General features: G+C 38.2%; 1 protein-coding gene across 2 annotated transcripts; it reads right to left on the minus strand.

Moving 5' to 3' along the window:
- Positions 1-1999: 1999 nt before the first annotated feature.
- LOC108430302 (spindlin-W-like) lies at positions 2000-14054 on the minus strand. 2 transcript variants are annotated; one of them, XM_017702719.2, is made up of 12 exons: positions 13829-14054; positions 12976-13077; positions 12727-12781; positions 11606-11865; positions 11075-11308; positions 5621-6280; positions 5309-5525; positions 4579-4680; positions 4233-4411; positions 3944-4035; positions 3747-3828; positions 2000-3122 (listed from the first exon to the last, which is right to left on the minus strand). In XM_017702719.2, exons 2-12 carry the CDS (start codon positions 13022-13024, stop codon positions 2845-2847), a joined length of 2208 nt encoding a protein of 735 aa, XP_017558208.1. In that variant the 5' UTR covers positions 13025-13077; positions 13829-14054; the 3' UTR covers positions 2000-2844. The 2 variants fall into 2 exon arrangements, with proteins under 2 accessions (XP_017558208.1, XP_037391602.1); XM_037535705.1 differs by lacking the exons at positions 2000-3122; positions 3747-3828; positions 3944-4035; ... (2 more) ...; positions 5309-5525; positions 5621-6280 and adding an exon at positions 9388-10111.
- Between the last annotated feature and the right edge of the window lie 5799 nt (positions 14055-19853).

Genomic DNA, 19853 nt, shown 5'->3' on the forward strand with positions numbered 1-19853 from the left:
TCAGACATTAATGGCTGTGTTGAGTTCTTTTCAGAGGACAGTAAATCTGCACTGCTATACAAGCTGCACACTGACCACTTTAAGTTGTATCCAAGTTTAATTTATATATATATATATATATATATATATATATATATATATATATATATATATATATATATATATATATACATGCTGATATTCAGTTGATTATCAACAGCATTAGGGTTAGCAGTAGGCATAGGTTTTGACTTGAGGTTAAGGTTAGGGTTAGGTTTAGGGTTAGGGACAGATTTAATAAGCTCTTTCACACTGAAGTTCAGTTGCATTCAATGGAAATTTTGTTAATGTTACTTAAAGACAGACCAAGCATTTCGCTGTTGTGGGAAGAAAACCTCATATCTCCAAAATGACAACTTTACAGGAGAAGGAAAAACGTACTTTTCTTTTTTTCCGAGTAATTTTGGGTAAATTGTTTTGGTCTATTTATCATGAAATTTATGTACAATGTAAAAACCATTTTTCAAATGATGTCAAAAACTGAAAAACGTTCAAAACGGAGATATGAGGTTTCCTTCCGACAACAGTGATTTACAAAGCATCTATAGAGGATCAACCAAATTAAGTGTCGGCAATATATTTTAAAAAATATATTTCACTTGTATTTTCCTAATATATTTTTCAAATATATTTTTGTAATGTATGAAAATGGCCAAAAATGTATTTATGAAATATATATTTTTAAATGCATTTGTTTGTGTTTATCATTATATATTTTCATTTGTATGTAGTTTTAACAAATAGATATGTGCATGAACTGAATGAATGGTACTGACTTTGCATTAACCATGTATGTAAGACAGCGCTTACACAGCTTTGACTTTAAACCAATTCAGTAGAACGATCCAAACATAAAATCAGTTGTAAGCATTTTTATTGCCTAAGTAAATCAAGTTACCTTGTTAAAACAGAGGAATTCTACCGGTCTCTTATTAAGATAACAGTGGTGTTCCTGCTAAGACAAGATGAAGTTATCACTAAGACTACTCACTAAATATAGACTGACATTCTTTATTTAGTTAGTTAACAACATTAACAGCAGTCTAAAGAACTAAATTTGGTGGCTGTAAAAATCGACATATATATATCATTTATTCTCATGTAAATGTTCCCATTTATTTCATTGCTCTAGCTCTGAGTGTTAAAAGCCATAGTGTCTCATGCAGAGCTAAACGTAGTATATATACTCAGATCTATAGGCAAACCCCAGCTGAGAACACAGTTGAGGTCAGGGGAGAATTAGTTGTGTCACTGCTGATTTCATAGTCTTGCAATATAATCTTTTCCACATAGGCCACAGTATCAACCCTGCTCACAGAGGCCCACTGCTCTGCACATTTTAGTGCTTTATCTGCTCCCAACACACCTGATCCGACTAATCGGCTCATTAACAAGCCATTACTGATTTAAAATTGGCATACAGAAGCAAGGAAACCTAAAATGTGAAGAAAAGTGGGGCCTCAGGATTCCAGGGTTTAGAAACACTGGTCTAGACCTCAAGTCCTCATAGCCAATTATGGCCATCTTCAGATGTACTGCTTATGACATGTTTTAGAGCAAGAGTGTCCAACCTTATGCAAGAAGGGCGGATGGGTGGAAGGGTGGATGAAGGTTTTCATTTCAATGAAGCGGCAACACACCTAATTCCACTTGTTTAATCATTTGGTCTCAGTCTTCATGCAGTGGAGCTCCTGCTTTGTCAGAATGAGAACCTGCAGCCACACAGGCCATTTGCGAATAAGATTCCTGTCTTACAGGTACTGCTTACAGTGCTTAAAAGTAGTTTTAAAAAGTTTAAAGGATCTTCTTTATTTGTTAATTTGCGAAGTTATCATTCACTATCATATATATATATATATATATATATATATATATATATATATATATAATGTATATATATATGTGTCCATCAAAACAGTTAAAACAACCAGTAATAACCATCAAGTATAGGAAAAGCAGCTCAAAAGTACAATTGCCTTAAGGATTGTGTATCTTTAAAAAGTTTTAAGTTTTAAATAGAAAAATACGAATAAAAAAATCAAGACAGGATGTACAGAGTTCAGTGTTGTATCTGTAATCCCTCACAGAAATTTTGTTACCAAGGGACAATATCATTTAGACAGATTAATTCAACTCGTTAAAGTGTTATATAACAACGTTTAAGTGTTATAAAACAGACTTCCATAATATTCATGAAATTTTGAGTCAGGGGCGTTAGATTGTAGTTTTCCAGGACCGGGAGCGGAGATCTCTGGTTCTCTCTACACTCCTAAAAAAGATGGTTGTTCAAGGGTTCTTTAGTAAAGACAATGGTTCTATATGGAACGACATATAACCTAAAGAACATTCAAATAACTTTCTTTACATCGTGAATGTGTTCTTCAGGTTGATTGAAAATTTTTTTGAAAAGGGTTCTATACAGCACTGAAAAGTGTTCTTCTGCCATTAGAAGCTTGACATTTCAGCAATAGAAGAAGGGTGCTATATAGAACCATCTACCGCACGTCCTTCATCAATCTAAAGAACCTTTATTGATAAACCTCCTAATCAAGCAAATGGTCCTTTGACTGTTCATGGTTCTGCATAGAACCATTGACTTTTCTAAAGAACCCTTGAAGAGCCATATAAGAGTGTAGTTTGCTTTGTAATGTGGCTGAGATGATGTACTATCCAATATACCAAAGCACAATTTCCAGATTCTGTCAACATTTTAAATCATTCTGCAAAACAAAAACAAATGATGATATTGAGGTATCTCAAGAATACATTTGAGCACAACAAAACAGAACATTGTGCTCATGTGCCTTAATTATCACTGAGGTTGTGTCTGTGTAGATGACTCTCTATTTCCTGGTGAAATAAGAGCTCCCCGATCTGGCTGTGGGAGGCCTCAGTCATAGCTTTGGACTGCATGCACATTTTAAATGATTCTGTCGGTAAGTCTTCTGCACAAACTTTCTCGTGCCACATATGGAAGAGTCCTCGTGAAGGGGCCCGCACTACCATGAGATTGCTGTGAAGATATTTTCGGTAGAGGTGCAAGTCTTCCTTTCCCCAGCTTTTTATACTGGACTCGAAGCCTCCTTTCGAAAAGGGACAGAATGTGTGAGTCAGTGAGATAATGTTTACCAATGCTGTACACGGTGCTTAAATATGTTGCTATTGTAACATTTGATTGTAAAAGGTCCTACAGGTAATAATGTGTAATATCAAAAAAGTAGTGTATTTTAATCTGCCACTATTTTGCGAGTCAACACATCATAAAAGTTAACACGACTTGATGTGTCATTTTTTGAAAAACTGGACATAACAGTAACAGGTTAGAACCGATACTATATAGCTGCAGTGAGATGATACCTGGCAGCTCATTTTGGTTGACTCTCACTTAATGGTTTTAATAACAAACAAATTTCATCAAATTTCATCACAAATATCTGTAGGACTTTTATAAGTTGGAAACAAAAGAAACAAATGTGGCGACAGTCCATGACTGAGGTGTCCTTGAGCAAGACACCTAACCCCCAACTGCTCCCCGGGCGCTGCGGATTGGGCTGCCCACCGCTCTGGGCAAGTGTGCTCACTGCCCCCTAGTGTGTGTGTTCACTAGAGTGTGTGTGGTGTTTCACTTCACGGATGGGTTAAATGTGGAGGTGAAATTTCCCTGTTGTGGGACTAATAAGGGTCTCTTAAATATAAGCATTTATTACCTATGTTGACAAAATCGGACCTATACTGACATGTCATCCCAAACGAAAAGTCGTGCCAGAATCCCGTACTTTTACTGATTACCTGTTGAGATGAAACAGAGAGAGCAAAACTCACATTATGATTCACATAATAACAGCTTCTGTTCAACTTATTTTATTATTTATTAACTCTGAATCTGTAAGGAAAAAATTCTCACCAGCTGTTTATCAACTGGAGGTATGTTATGTTCACCATATATGACTTCTGGGTTGTACTGGTTGAACAGTATGGGATAGAAGACTCTTTTACCTATAAGATGCAACAACAAACTGTCCACCAACATCATCATATCAGTTATTTAATGAAGCAAAGAAATCACATTCCATTTAGATGCATAGATGTTATAATGGAGTTTAATCATCATGCTACATTATAACATTACACATTAAATGTTAAATCAACAGCTTACATTTTATACAGATTATGTGATTTTTCCAGATTCTTACCAGGTTGGGCATTCATGCGGCAGGAGTAGAGGAACTCTGCAGTAAAATGTACATCCACATCACAGAAAAAAAGCAGGACATTGCTCTTCTTCCAGGCCCGAGCTCCCATGTCTAAACCTCTCCCTCTGGAAAACTTCTCATTTAGATGTATTAGAGTGAAGTTCCTGGATCTCATTTTCCTGTTTAAAAAGCAGAATTAAACATCACAGTCCACAGGTTTTCAGTCCATTCCTCAGAAAGCCCCAGTCAGGCTATGTTTTGTCCTTTCAACAAAAATCAAACAACATTTTTTGCCCATTTCACCATCTTGTATATGCAGTACAAAGGTCCAGTAATCATGTGTTACCTTGCAGTGGCATCTATAATTCCTCTCACTTCATCCTTTTTATGTGTTCCAAAAAACACCACAGTCAGATGAACTCTTTCATTTTGCCGAATGCAAACTTCCCTGTGACCAAAGGAGAGGACGTTAAATGTTGGAAGTGTTCATCAAGCACATGAAGCACATAACAGCTTTTAGGGCCAAAGCCAAGCAGGGTTGGGGGCCCGTTTTGGCAAAATACCCTACTGACAACTAAATTCGTTATTAATAAATTATTTATTAGTGCAGTCAGCAAAGGTCATAGAAAACAACAAAAAAGGAATCCGAAGCTCTCTGCAAGCACATGGGTCTATTTTAACTCTAGTTTTTGTGCTAGTTCAATAAATAGAAAATGTGTGTGTGTGTTTGTGTGAGAAATAATCTGTTGTCTCAAACAGTGATATGAAAGAATGGAATGAATGGAAATTATGGTGGTGGAATAATGATAATGATGGTGTAAGTGCACAAATAATGTAATGTAAATGAGGTCCATGTAATAACTGCACCAAGTCAAAGGCTACATGACCTACATAAGATGCCCTCTGTTTATACTTAAAAGGTCCAGTTCTTGCAGGGAAAGAAAAAACTCCACCCTACTAGAGGTTTGGCTACTCTGCTATGCCCCTGCCTTTGTACGGCACTGTACTTTAGAGTACCACAAGAAAATATTACATGAAAACCTAGAATATAATTTTAAATAAAAAGTTATTCCCACCTGAAATTGTGCATGAATTGTCTGAATGAGTCCACCTTCTCGGCCAATGGCACAATTATGTTTATTAGCATGTTAGATGTGTCAATTATTTCTTCTGTCACTTTCATCAAAGGCGCAAATGGACGAAAGAAGAGTAGCCTCCTGAAGTCCAGGGAAGTATTATCTCTGAATGTGAGATCATACAGTGTCCCCTTATCTTGTTCTGTGCGAAAAATTCCTAGTACAATTCAAAACCAAAGAAAAGAACATTAATGTAGATCAAACTGAGTCTGGGAAAACATTGAGGCAAAACAGCTGTTAAGGTAACCTCACCCTCAAAGAAGTCCCGAGGAGAGTATATCCTATGGTACTGAGAGTTGTTCCTTTTCTGAGGATCATTTAGGATGTGTAGGGCGGCTTCTAATGCCCCACCCAGGTCCTTCCGAAGAGCTCTTTGCACAGGGTGCCGTGCAAGCCCTGTCTCGAGCTGATATACACTGTGAAGAGTAAAGGTCTCAAATGGCACCAGAGCATGCTCATTTGGTAGATTTGTGCCTAGATGAATTTCTGCACAGTCTAGCTGCCTGTTGAAGAACACTTCAAGCTCAGAGTTGCTCTTCTGCCCCAGTTCGTCCAACTTCAATGGAAGCATTACAGCAGCCTGTTCCAAAGACTTCTGCAGCTGTCTTCTCCTTTCTTGGAGAGCCTTCTTCAATTGGAAGATTTGCTTTGTGAGGCTGGTGGCATAGTGGTGATATTGCTCCTCGTGTTCTTGCAGCAAAGTCTGGTACTTCGTATCATCCACTGGCCCTTTGAACATTTGGTGCTTTTGGTTTCCATGAGGTCTGCAGGTCAGGAAATACAGGAGGGACACGAAGCAGAATGTCACCATAAGCATAAGTCCCCTACGGACCACCATGGCAAGAGACCACCTCTTCAGCATGACTGCACGGAGTTCTACCAAGCTAGTTCGGGGTCTTCTCCAACCTGGATCTGTGCAGTAAGTGAAATGTGGTTTATTTCTATTTTAAATCACTAAAGTTACAGTAGTTTTGATTACCGGCTGATGTTTACTTAGTACTCATTTAACACATTTTGGTTCATTTCTGTGCTTCAAAGTTTATGTCCTTAAGCATCTTCTGTCCACATCATCAAGGGTTCAACTAAAGTGGAAAAAAATACATCAGTGATGTTTAATAGCATATATTTGGAACTTTGACTATACTGTTATTCAGCATTCAGTGCCAACGTAACCTGCTCATTCACATGGGTCACCCTGTATCTTGCCAATGAAGAAGCAATTGTATAACAGGTGTATTTACATGTTAAAAGGACACTCCAAAAAAGGAAATGTGAAAAAGTAACCATCACTAAATCATTTGTGATCATGCTTAATCTGTGCCAGTCTGAGGAATCATGAAGGTCAAAAATGTTTTTAAATGTTTTTCTTTTATCTCCAGAATAACTAAAATATCTCCAAAGCTAATGTTACGGCTATCAAGTCAAAAATCGTATGTAAAACTATGGTAACTGTAGCAGTGGGCAATATGATATATATGAGCAATATATGTTACTGTTATTGTGATAAATTATGTTACAATACATTTTTCTGAGCATATCATGTGTATTAGTATAATTCGTTTAATTGAAATTCTTGATATTCTTAAAGTTTGTGAAACATAAGATTTTTCATTTTTATTTTCTCTGTTCCAACTTTTTAGATCTCGGACAAACTAAATATATCATGATTCACAAAAATGTCTTGAAGTACAATCATATACTGTTTTTGCCATATTGTCCAGCCTAGGTTACTGTCTTCAAATCATCATTACAATGGAGAGAATGGATTACCCAAAGGACAGAAATCACTAAACAGATGAGCAGGACAATGAGCTAAAAGCTCCAGTTACCAAGGCAGCTACATGGCTATTACGAAGGCCCTGGATGTGCGGTGTATATTTTTTAGGTAAAGAATTTTTGAGCACTAGATACTAAGTGGTGAGCACCAAATATTAACAGATGAGCATCTGATACTATGTAGCGCATTATGCACTCAATACTATAAGATGAGCAAGTTATTATGTGGAGAGCACCCGACATTATCAGGTGAGCACCTGGTACTATGTGGCGAGGACCCAATACTATTAGTTGGGCACCAGATACAGATGTGGTACCTTTTTTTAAAAGTATAATATCTGGTGCTTGCCACATTGTTTAGTATCTGGTGTGCACCTTTTAGTGTCAGGTACTCACCACATAAAAATGGTGCTCAGCAGATTTTTATATTAAAAAATACACCACATGCCCCTTCAGGGCCTCCATAGACTATCTAGAGTTTACCTTGATTTCCCATATCTAGGTTTTAGGCTATTTTTCTTAACTGGATCCAAGATGTAGGACAAAAAATGAAATGCTCCATTCTAGAGAAACTTGGAAATCATCAGAAATGATCACAGTGTTGGCGAGAGAAATCAGACTGAAATCTTTAATGTCTCTAATATTAATAATATTAAGCTTTTAACATCACATAACAAGTTATGAATTATACTATAATTATATTATACTTCCAGATAACTGAGAATTTTTACTATAGCTTTAAGATTTTGGGCTGAAATGTACAATTTATATGTTGGCACGATGGCAAGGTACAAGCAGAGCACTGTACAGCTAAAAATCCCCAAAGACGTCCCTCAAAACAGCCCCAAAATGTCATTATGAACGTTACATATTGCTGCTGTCAGAGCGTAATCTTGTATTTCCAAAACTTTAACCTTACAGTTTCGGTAAAAAGCAAACATACCTAACTTTACATGGAAGTTAATGGAACTAGTCATTTTGGAGCTTTTCTATTGGCCTATTTATCACCAAATTGTAGCATATTCTAAAGTGCAGCTGGCATTTTCAACTGCAGTAAAAAAGTACAACATGACCAAAATGCAGATACAAGGCTTTGTTTAGACAGCAGCGATATGAAAAGACACAGATGATTTTGGATAGTAAATAAAATAGCTCTGTGTTGAAGACATCACCACCTCTGTGAAGAAACCAGTTTGTCTATAATGCACCATTTAACATGAGACCACTCTGAATGACATTGATATCTTGTATGATTATCTGCATTGATGTCAAACCATTCAAAATCTAAGCATAGTTAAGAAACATACACTCACCTTGTCCTCTCTTTCACAAACTGCACTGTTAGACAGCACATATCCCATCTTTACTACCAATATCCCATGCATAGCACTGACAGTGAGGCTACCTGAACAGCTTTCCTGTATGACTGTTTCCACAAGCATGTATTTGGGTTAATTTGCTGTGTGGTACCCATGAGGCCTCAGAGCTCTGCTCAGTGCATGCTCTGTTCTGCCTTCTACAAACAAACTCCTCCCTCTTTAAAACTATGAAAGCAGAGTTGTTTCGCACATATATGGCTCAGAGGATTTTGACATGTCCTGACTGTCAAAGAAGTTACTTATGCTATGTATATATAACCCTCAGAGTGTGATTAGTGGGTACCCTTTTCCTACATTATTACCTATTATTTACAAATATGACTGGATAGGATTTCACAAACGATTGGAGACATTTAAGGAGTGCTGTCCAAAAAAATCTGTTTTTGCAATAGAGTTCACGCTTTATGCATGTCCTACAAGACTGCCCAGAAGCAACTATTTTTATTTAAAAAGTGGACCAAGCCCAGAATTCCCATGCTCAGTTTTGGCCTTGACAGAAACCAGATTCAAAGGCTCACAAAAAACATGAACCAGCTTGGCAATGTTTTTAAACTACTTGAAGCCAGTAATGCTGACTGAAAGAATACTTACTCTTATTTTTGTAAAAGGCAAGTTTTACTCAAGACTTGTATCCCATCTCAAGTTGTCTAATCTTATCCACAGCAGGCCTGTGTGGGTGCAGGTTTTCATTTCAAGCAAGAAGAGTACACCTAATTCCACTTGTTTAATGTCAGTCTCAGTCTTTAAACAATCATCATCATGTGTGCTCTGCTGCAAATGAAAACCCATAGCCACACGGGACCTTTGCGGGTAAGACTGGACACACACACATATATGTACATATCAAAACACACACACACACTCTTGAAGTCCCTCATAGTTTGGGAATCAGTTTTCTTTAATGGAAAAAAAAGTCTGTCCATGCTCTGAAGAAGGCAGCAGTATTTCCAGTTTAAAGGCATGTTATATTTCAAAAAAAGAAAAAAGAAATAATTTAACAAATGCAAGCAAAAGGATCAATACCCAAAAAAGGACATATGGAGCTTTCTTAACTAAATATTGATAAGACGTAGAAACAGGCCATCACGGCGCTGCCTGCATGCATGCATATAAAACTTGTACAATCACGGAATGTGAACACAGTATGAGATTAGGCAACATCCGTCAAGCATTGTGTAAACTGACATGAGAAAAAGTGGTTTAGTGATTTAGTAACACCTGCCAACAGTGAACTGAACTACAAACTCTAAATACATTTTCTGTACATACAATTTAGAAATGAGAGCCAAACTTTAACGCTGGTCTTAACCGACAAATGGAAAATAATGGACAAGTGGAAAATTTTGAATCCCTGCACAATACAGCAATGATATAAAACCACAAGATCACATTACACGAGATCAAACCATATCATATACATAAATGTGATAGTCATCTTCAAACTTAATAAAGTACACCGACGGCTTGGCCTTAACCTGATGGATAACTGTGCCAATCCTCTGCTGGCCATCCTCTTTCACATACTCCACTTGCTTTCCAACAAGGCTCTCAACAACTTCACCTGGCTCCATAGCTTTAACAGGGTCATCTAAAACATGGAGGCAAATTGGAGGGTTTTCTACATTTATGCATAATTCAATTGTTAAGGTGTAAACAAAGCCATTCAGAGTTGTCTGATGCGAAATTCTACAGAAACTTTATCAAGACAGAATTGTTCACAGTGGTGGTGAGAGTACACCAGAGTTTAATATCTCTACAGATTAAAAAATTCAATGAAAATTACAGATACAGTACCTGACGCCAGAGACATAGTTTCAGCACAGTTTTGAGATAAAGTTTTGGCTTTATACAGCACAATCCTCAAAGATTTCTTGTCACTATTTTACCATTATCAGCATTACATATGAAAACTCAGAAAACACACACAGGTTCGCTGGTGGTTTTGGACGGCTATTTTAGCTCTGTAGACATCAGATCCCATGGTTTCTATTACCACTACACTGTTAGAAATAAACATACTATGCAGGTACGTGATTCATTCATCAAGGTACAAACAATGTAAGAGCACCCTCAAAGGTATAACAGTGGTTTTAAGGTCCAGTGGTGCACCTTACATGAGTTTTTCCTAGTGGAAAAGTAGATATTTATACCTTTACATAACCAAATGTTTTAAATCAGAACATTAAAATAAAAGCCTAGAGACGAGACGGGAGTCAATACAACTTAGAAAATATCATTTCAATGGGCTATGGTAAAATTATGTTCCCTGACTAAAGGTACTGGGATGTACACCTGAGGGTACCACCACAGTGACAAGAGGGGTACTGGCCCAGTGACAGTAACCTTTTTTCCCTGAGAGTGTACTGTAAAGACATCTGAGTGTCTAGCGTGAACCATTTCACACCAAACTACTCTGAATAACTGTTTCTCCATCAATTTTACAAAAATTGTAAAAAACTCATTCATAACAAATTTTAGCAAGAGGAGACTACAGACACCACAGTAATTTGCTCACTGCTTAATTTGAATAGCATAATGCCCATTCACTCACCTGAGTCTGGAAGTATGCGAAGGTCACCCTCTTTGTAGTCTTCTAGAAGCTGATACAAGTAAAGTACAGGGTCTTTCTCATAGGTAATGAAAAACCATGTGGGCATCATGGGTGCTGTGGCAAGCACTAGCCCCCTCCAGCCATTCTTTGATCCATCACCCATCTCAAACTGGTGCTCCACAGCCCGACCCAAGATCATCTCAGCTAGACGAGTGTCACTTTCTCGATAGGAGGCTGCAGACAGAGGTAACGCTGCTTTTAATACCCAACAGCAAGAGCATTTTAACAGTGAAAACTGCATTTTGAAATAAGAATGACACAAATTAATTTACTTATTAAAGTGGCGTGGATCTACAGTTTTAGGAAAATCTTTTCATTCTCATAGAACGTTTACATGACGTCAGTTCTTTAGACTTCCTAACAGTCGCACACTTGTACAAAAACAGGAAGGAATCATCAATTCAGTTCTAATATAATATGCTCCAATATTGTCAAATCTTTTTTTGTTAGACAGTTTTTCAAAGCACTTACCGATTTTGTCGGGTAAGATTTCAAGATCTTGAACCCTCTCATCTCTAAGAATCTCCAGGCCATATACACAGTCAAAGCCATCATACTTGATGAGGTAGAGAGAAGGGTTTACTGCAACTTGGTCTAGGACTGTCCCACTCCAATGTGATATAGGACTGTAACAATTTTCTTTCCATTTGTGTTTTATCCTGCAGCCAACAATATTTCGTCTAGGTGGAGTAACCGGGATGCTAGGACCCACATGATGCCTGTGTTTATGCCTAACACAAAAAGAAGACAAATGACGTCTAATTTAAAAGGCGAATCATAACTTTTTTTCTCCTAATCTAACTTTAATGGCTCTTTAAGGAACCATGTTCAAAACTAACTCTATAGACATTTGTTTGTCTGTATGTTATCTGCAAGCAACGTTGAACAGCCAGCAGTTTGTAGACATGAATTTGGCAACCAGTGCAAATACATTTTAACAAGGTTTTTATTACCTTTAATCCACATTAGATCCAGAGATGTTTAGGGTTTTTTTTACTTTTTGACTAAACTGTAAAGCTTAATTTAAATCTTATTATTCATTATTTTTATGCTTATATGGTTTTGGCCCTGTGGCTTTAGTGTTGGAGTTTTGTAAGTTTGTGAAAGCAAGAACTTACAAAGGTTTATTAGCTACTCCAACCTTGTACCTACACTGTGAACAAAATGGCCAATTAGTGTATCAGGTGCAATACTTCAGTGCTGCTGAGAAGCTGACAGAAAAACTAACTAAAAATCTACTAAAACTATCCAGCCAACATTGGTCCTGGGGTCAGAAAGTGACCAATGACGAGGATAAAGACTTGTCATCTTAAAACAAATCCCTTAACTACAGATTAATTAATGCAAACTGTGCATGCAACAAATTGCACAATTTACAGCCTCTGCTCTCAAAATCAAACACTTTTCTATTGCCTAGATATGCAATAATTTCCATATTCATAACTGTGAATATTTTTCTTGATTGCTGAATGTTCTGAGGGCTTTTTTTCTGAAGAAAGATTCATGGTCATGTGATAAGGAGGATGATAACACAGAAAATCTGTGTGCTTTCTAAAAGCAACACTGTACCGTGACTGTTAATAGATACTTACTTATGTGAACCTTTTTTTTTCATCTTAGGCCTGCTCACCGACGTGTCAGCATTTGCTGTAATTGCAGAACAGATGTTCTATTAAATACTTTCAGGGGTCCCGTAGACATTTTATTTTTATCGAAACCATTTGAAATGGGAATGCCATCGTCGATATTTTTACAAACAAACAAACAAACAAAAAAAAAAAATACATTCAACATTATGAGGCTCTTGATCAACTGTACCAAGACCTGTTTAGTCTACTCACCTCCTCTGGTGCGGTGGTGGTGACCGGAAATCTTCCCAGACCTGTTCATTCTTTCAGTGATGCATGCCAGACTTGAAGATCAGCTTCTTCTGACTCAGCAGCCTGGAAACATGAAGGAAATGATTGAAAATGTACATTTTTAAGAATATTTGAAGGGTAAACTAATGGAAAGACTTGTTAAAAATAAAAATAATTTTAGCACTTTGTGCTTTAAAACATTGCCTTGCACTACTTAGTGAAGGAATAGTTCTAGTTGGAACCAGGAGCTCTATATAGAACCTTTTCAAGCTTTACTTCTTCTTTGCCTGGTGAAATGGTTCTTCAGACTGATGGAGAATGAGACACAGGTTTGGCATCGAAGAAAACGTTTTGGTGCTTCACAGACCCATATAAGACATATTCTCTATCTTTCTAAAGAGCTATTTCAGCATGCAAAAAAAACATTTATAGACCTCATGTACTGAATCTTTTAAGGAGTGCAGCATCTGTTTGCATTCACCTTTGAAGTGGAAGAAAATAGCTAAATTAAAGAGGTACAGAAATGTCGTCTGAAGACCTTCTGTTTCTTCAGAAAAGGAAAAGGGCTGGTAAAACATGCAGCTTTTCTTCGGCAGGTTAACAGCACAACCCTTTGACTGCCATTGTGTTTACATGTCTCACCACCACAAAGCTGCCACCGAGGTGAACGGCGTGGCTGAGCCCAGAGCCCAGAAACTTGTCTTTAGTACTCAGGACTAAGCTGGCCATGCAGGCAAGTCCAAACTGCGAAGGAAACGTGCATAATGTGTGCGCACTTGAAGCATCTCGTCAGTTCCATGCAAAAAGCAACTGCTATAAATACAAATCTACTTACAGGAGGTGTGAATCGCGTAGTAACGCAGTTTACAGTGCTGCCCGCCGCAATGAGGCTCTTTTCTTCATTGCTAGACACAAATCTGCAGTTAATGTGGCGCTGATAGCCGTGAAAGGCAAATATAAAACACTTTAAGAGTGAAAACTGGGGGGAAAGCGAGATTCTGCACCCCCCCACACACTCAAAACAGCGCCCCCGGTGCAAGAAGCAGCCTTAGGGGGTGATCTCTGCGCATGTGCAACTGAGCATTCCTACAGAGGTGCCTTGCCCACTCCCAGACAATAAATAAATAAAACATAATAGCTGAATTAACAGCCAGTGTCGTGTCGAATACGACTTAGCCAGGCTTTTAAACACGTAATCTGATAATAAAACCGACAAATGAATGCTGCTCTTGTATTTACGTTAAAGAAACCTTTTTACTTTACAACTACAGAAAGACGTTGGAATTGGCGCCTTAAAACTGACAGGCCTCTTAATGGAAGTTGCTGGTTGGAGCCTAAAGACAAACAAGCCACTTGGATGCAATTTGGGTGATTTAAAAAGTATTTTTAGCTTCAATAATCATGGAGTGGCTTGTCATGGTGTGGAGCTTCACCATTCAACATTCAACCTCTTCTCTGTAACTTAGTGGTCCTGTGGGTGTCCTGACCTTTGAAGAACATGGTGAAAGGTATGCAGAGAAACAGATGGAGTAATTGTAGAACAGCAAAGTTGGTTTACTAATGAAGTGTAAGTTCACTGCGCATACAGAGAGTTTATCTTTCCCTACTAGCACAGACTTAAGTGAAATCTACAAACTTTGTTTGAACCAGAAAACTTTGCAACCTAAATAAAATATATGCTTCAAAATAAATTTGATCAGTGCGAGTGTAAAATGGAACAAATTTATTTTTTGACCACAAAGTAGGAAAGCAAGCTTCAGCACAATAAGACTCATATTTACATTTACATATTTTTACGTGTTTATATATGTAGTATGTTTTTGAAGTTTGAGTATAGACTCAAGGGAGTGTTCAATTAAAGTGATTAAATGTTTTTGAAGGCTCTTGCTGTGAATTGCTTAAATTCTTCAAAACATTAAATCCACCCCAATAATTAAAATAATATAGGTGTGAATTATCTGATGTAAATACATAGTTGTTGAAAAACTGAACCTGTTTAACTACATAAACAATTTTTGTCACTTTTTTCACCGTTCAAATATACTTTAGAGACGTCTTGACTTGAATGACCTGAATCGCATCACAACATTTCAATGGGAATTCAATAGAACTACAAAGTACCTCCATTGTTTACTTTAATGTCAGGAACTTCACAACATAGCACTGGACACAGAAAAGCAGGCATAACAACAACAACAGAGCAAAATTTTACATGCTGGTAAAAGTAAATGCTGAATATGCAATATATCCAGTAGATGTCAGTATTACTACATGCAACTTCTTGTCATTTTCAGATCAAAACAAATTTTTTTCTGTTTTTATATATATTTAACTGTGGTAAAACTGTCTGTGCTCTGCTACTGAGATGTTATGTTCTTTTAGCACATGACCTCTCTAGATGTTCTCTGTTGTGTGCTCTCACCACAGCCATGGCAGTGTTACTGTCCACCATCATCTTTCCCGAACCCAGGCCCTCCTTGCTGCGAGGCAACAGCACTAACCACCATGCCACTGCGCTGCCTGCGTTGAAGACTCCTGCTCTAGAAATCTGGTTTCCCTCTATGATGATACTGTGAAGTAAATGCACCTCAAATCAAGTTGAGGTCTGAACAAGTAGGTTAAGAAAACCCAATTCCAAAAAAGTTGGGACAGTAAGAAAAATGTAAATAATGTAAGCAATGATTTGCAAAACCATTTTGACCTGTATTTAAAGTATGTGAGAATTGGTATTTTTTGCTCTTGGGGTCCACTGTCTCCTTCATATATATATATATATATATATATATATATATATATATATATATATATATATATGTGTGTGTGTGTGTGTGTGTGTGTGTGTGTGTGTGTGTGTGTGTGTAATCTGTAGCATCCATATGCCTGCTTGACATGGACTTGAGATGGTGAAATCCCTAAATTCCTTAGGGTCATGCACTGAGAAATGTTGTTCTTAAACTGATGGACTATTTTTTTCATGCATTTTTCTCAGAGTGGTGACTAAGCCATTTGTGAATGCTCCTTTTCAACTCAGACTTGATAGCATCACCTGTTGCCTATTCACCTGTTTCACAAGTCTCTCACATCACCACTGTCCCTTTTTTGGAAACTTTCTTGGAAAATGTTGCAGGCATCAAATTGAGGATTAGCGTATAGCATGTCGATTTGTGTCAACTTTTTATCTTGATGGTCTACAGTATCCCTGCGCTAGATAGATGCACTGTGTTATTTCAAGCAGTATTATGCAGAAATTAGTATTTTTTGCTCTTGGGGTCTCCTTACAGTTTTACACTGTAATAAATATGCATGTCACTTAGAACAGCTATACACGTCAGCTTACAAGGTGAAGTAATATTACAGGATTTTATTACTGAAGGTTGCAAACTTTCATGGCTTATTTGGCATGCAACTGAGAAAGACGAGCAAACGTTTTTCCGTGAGATGATTTTATTTCTTTGCATGCTAGCCTGGAATGGGCCTGAGGTAAGATGATTTTGGCATCTGGAAAAACTACAAAACTTTTTGAGACAGAGATGACACAGATATGGTTATAGCCTATGTTACAGGCCTTCATAAATAATCAGAAATCAGAAATTACATACCTTTTTTGCACACGTGTAGTCCAAATTAAGTTTTTGGTTCAAATTGGGTAGTCACACTAGCCTTGTCTTATATCTAGCTGAAGACCCACAGTTGTTGGTGTTTGATGTGCTGCTGTAAAGCATTACGTAGGTTTTGTGAGAGGTCTTGTGCCTACTCCTCCAAAGTTACATAGCACTCTAGCAGGAGATTTGGCCTGGAGTGGCAGTGACAGAGATGCGATTCTCTCTCTTGAAAGTCAATGTACCATCAAAATGATTTTAAAACTGTTATTTTAAGGTATTATTGTTAATAAAAAGCTACATTATCTTGCTTTAATGCTCATGTTATGTACAGTCGTACAAATACGTTTTAACACTCCTCATAAAATGTCATGTTTTGTGAAAATAAGTTAACATATCTTCTACAGGTAACAGGTAACTACAGTATCTTAAATATAGCATTTTTCATTTATATTATTCATATATTTACTTTTTTTAGCTTTAATATATTGGGAGGAAAAAAATAAAACACAAAATGTGCGATATTTTTTGTACAGACCACATTTTGTAAACATTTTAAATATGTCAAATATGTTCTTCTTCTTCTTTCGGCTGCTCCCTTTAGGGGTCGCCACAGCGGATCATCTGCCTCCATCTTGCCCTATCCATTGCCTCCTCTACTTTCACACCAGCCATCTCCATGTCCACCTTCACTACATCCATAAACCTTCTCTGAGGTCTACCTCTTCTCCTTCTACCCGGCACCTCCATCTCCAACATTCTTTGCCCAATATATCCACTATTCCTCCTCAACACATGTCCAAACCATCTCAACCTGGCCTCTCTGGCTTTATCTCCAAACTGCTCCACCTTCACTGTCCCTCTGATCTGCTCATTTCTAATCTTGTCCAGCCTTGTCACTCCCAACGAAAATCTCAGCATCTTCATCTCCGCCACCTCCAGCTCAGCCTCCTATCTTTTAGACAGAGCCACAGTGTCCACACCATACATCATAGCAGGACGCACTGCTGTCTTGTAAACCTTCCCTTTCACTCTTGCTGCTATCCTTCTGTCACACATCAGCCCTGACACCCGTCTCCACCCACTCCATCCTGCCTGCACCCTCTTCTTCACCTCTTTTCTACACTGTCCATTGCTCTGGATGGTTGACCCAAGATATTTGAAGTCATCCACCTTTACGACCTCTACTCCTTGCATCTTCACCTTTCCACCTGCCTCCCTCTCATTCACACACATGTATTCTGTCTTGTCTCTACTTGTCTCTACTGTCTTGTCTCTACTGACCTCTCCAGTGCAAACCTCCACCTCTCCAGATTCTCTTCCACCTGCTCTCTACTCTCACCACAGATTACAATGTCATCTGCAAACATCATGGTCCATGGAGCCTCCTGCCTGACCTCATCTGTCAGCCTGTCCATCACCATTGCAAACAAGAAGGGACTCAAAGCTGATCCCTGATGTAACCCGACCTTCACCTTGAAACCATTTGTCACTCCAACTGCACACCTCACCACTGTCTCACTGTCCTCATACATGTCCTGCACCACCCTAACATACTTTTCAGCTACACCTGACTTCCTCATACAGTACCACAGTTCCTCTCTTGGCACCCTATCATATGCCTTCTCTAGATCCACAAAGACACAATGTAGCTCCTTCTGACCTTCTCTGTACTTTTCTACCAACACTCTTAATGCAAAAATTGCATGTCAAATATGTTACATTATACAAATAAATGGTAATTATGAGTTAAAATGTGCAGAATTGTGTTCTCTGTAGAAGACAACTTTTTAAAACTTTTTTTAAAAAAACTTTTAAAACTTTTTTTTAACATTTCACTCAGAAACATGTTGTTCGAGAGGTTTGGTTCAGTGGTAATATCAGATTTTGCTTTTACAACCCCAATTCCAGTGAAGTTGGGACGTTGTGTAAAACATAAATAACAACAGAATACGATGATTTGCAAATCCTTTTCAACCTATATTCAACTGAATACACTACAAGGACAAGATATTTAATGTTCCAACGGATAAACTTTATTGTTTTTTGCAAATATTCACTCATTTTGAATTTGATGCCTGCAACACGTTCCAAAGAAGTTGGGACAGGGGCGTGTTTACCACTGTGTTACATCACCTTTCCTTTTAACAACACTCAATAAGCGTTTGGGAACTGAGGACACTGATTGTTGAAGCTTTGTAGGTGGAATTCTTTCCCATTCTTGCTTGATGTACAGCTTCAGTTGCTCAACAGTCCGGGGTCTCCCTTGTCGTATTTTGCGCTTCATAATGTGCCAAACATTTTCAATGGGAGACGGTCTGGACTGCAGGCAGGCCAGTCTAGTACCTGAACTCTTTTACTACGGAGCCACGCTGTTGTAACACGTGCAGAATGTGGCTTGGCATTGTCTTGCTGAAATAAGCAGGACATCCCTGAAAAAGACGCTGCTTGGATGGCAGCAGATGTTGCTCCAAAACCTGTATGTACCTTTCAGCATTAATGGTGCCTTCACAGATGTGCAGGTTACCCATGCCATGGGCACTAAACACCCCCACACCATCAGAGATGCTGGCTTTTGAACTTTGCGCTGATAACAATCCAAACAGTCCTTTTCCTCTTTGGCCCAGAGGACACGACGTCCCTGATTTCCGAAAACAGTTTGAAATGTGGACTCGTCAGACCACAGGACACTTTTCCACTTTGAGTCAGTCCATCTCAGATGAGCTCAGGCCCAGAGAAGCCGGCGGTGTTTCTGGGTGTTTTTGATATGTCGCTTTCGCTTTGCATGGCAGAGTTTTAACTTGCACTTGTAGATGGAGCGACGTTCACTGTTCACAGTGTTCACTGACAGTGGTTTTCTGAAGTGTTCCTGAGCCCATGTGGGAATATCCGTTACAGAATGATGTCCATTTTTAATGCAGAGCTGCCTGAGGGATCAAAGGTCTTCGGCATTCAATGTTGGTTTTCTGCCTTGCCGCTTACTTGCAGAGATTTCTCCAGATGCTCTGAATCTTTTGATGATATTATGGACTGTAGATGATGAAATCCCTAAATTCCTTGCAGTTGCACATTGAGAAACATTGTTCTTAAACTGTTGGACTATTTGCTCAAGTAGTTGTTCACAAAGTGGTGAACCTCGCCCCGTCCTTGCTTGTGAAGGACTGAGCCTTTCAGGGATGCTCTCTTTATACCCAATCATGACACTCAACTGCTTCCAATTAACCTCTTCACCTGTGGAATGTTCCAAACAGGTGTTTTTTG

The sequence above is a fragment of the Pygocentrus nattereri genome, chromosome 28 (genome assembly GCF_015220715.1).
Source record: "Pygocentrus nattereri isolate fPygNat1 chromosome 28, fPygNat1.pri, whole genome shotgun sequence".
NCBI lineage: Eukaryota > Metazoa > Chordata > Actinopteri > Characiformes > Serrasalmidae > Pygocentrus > Pygocentrus nattereri.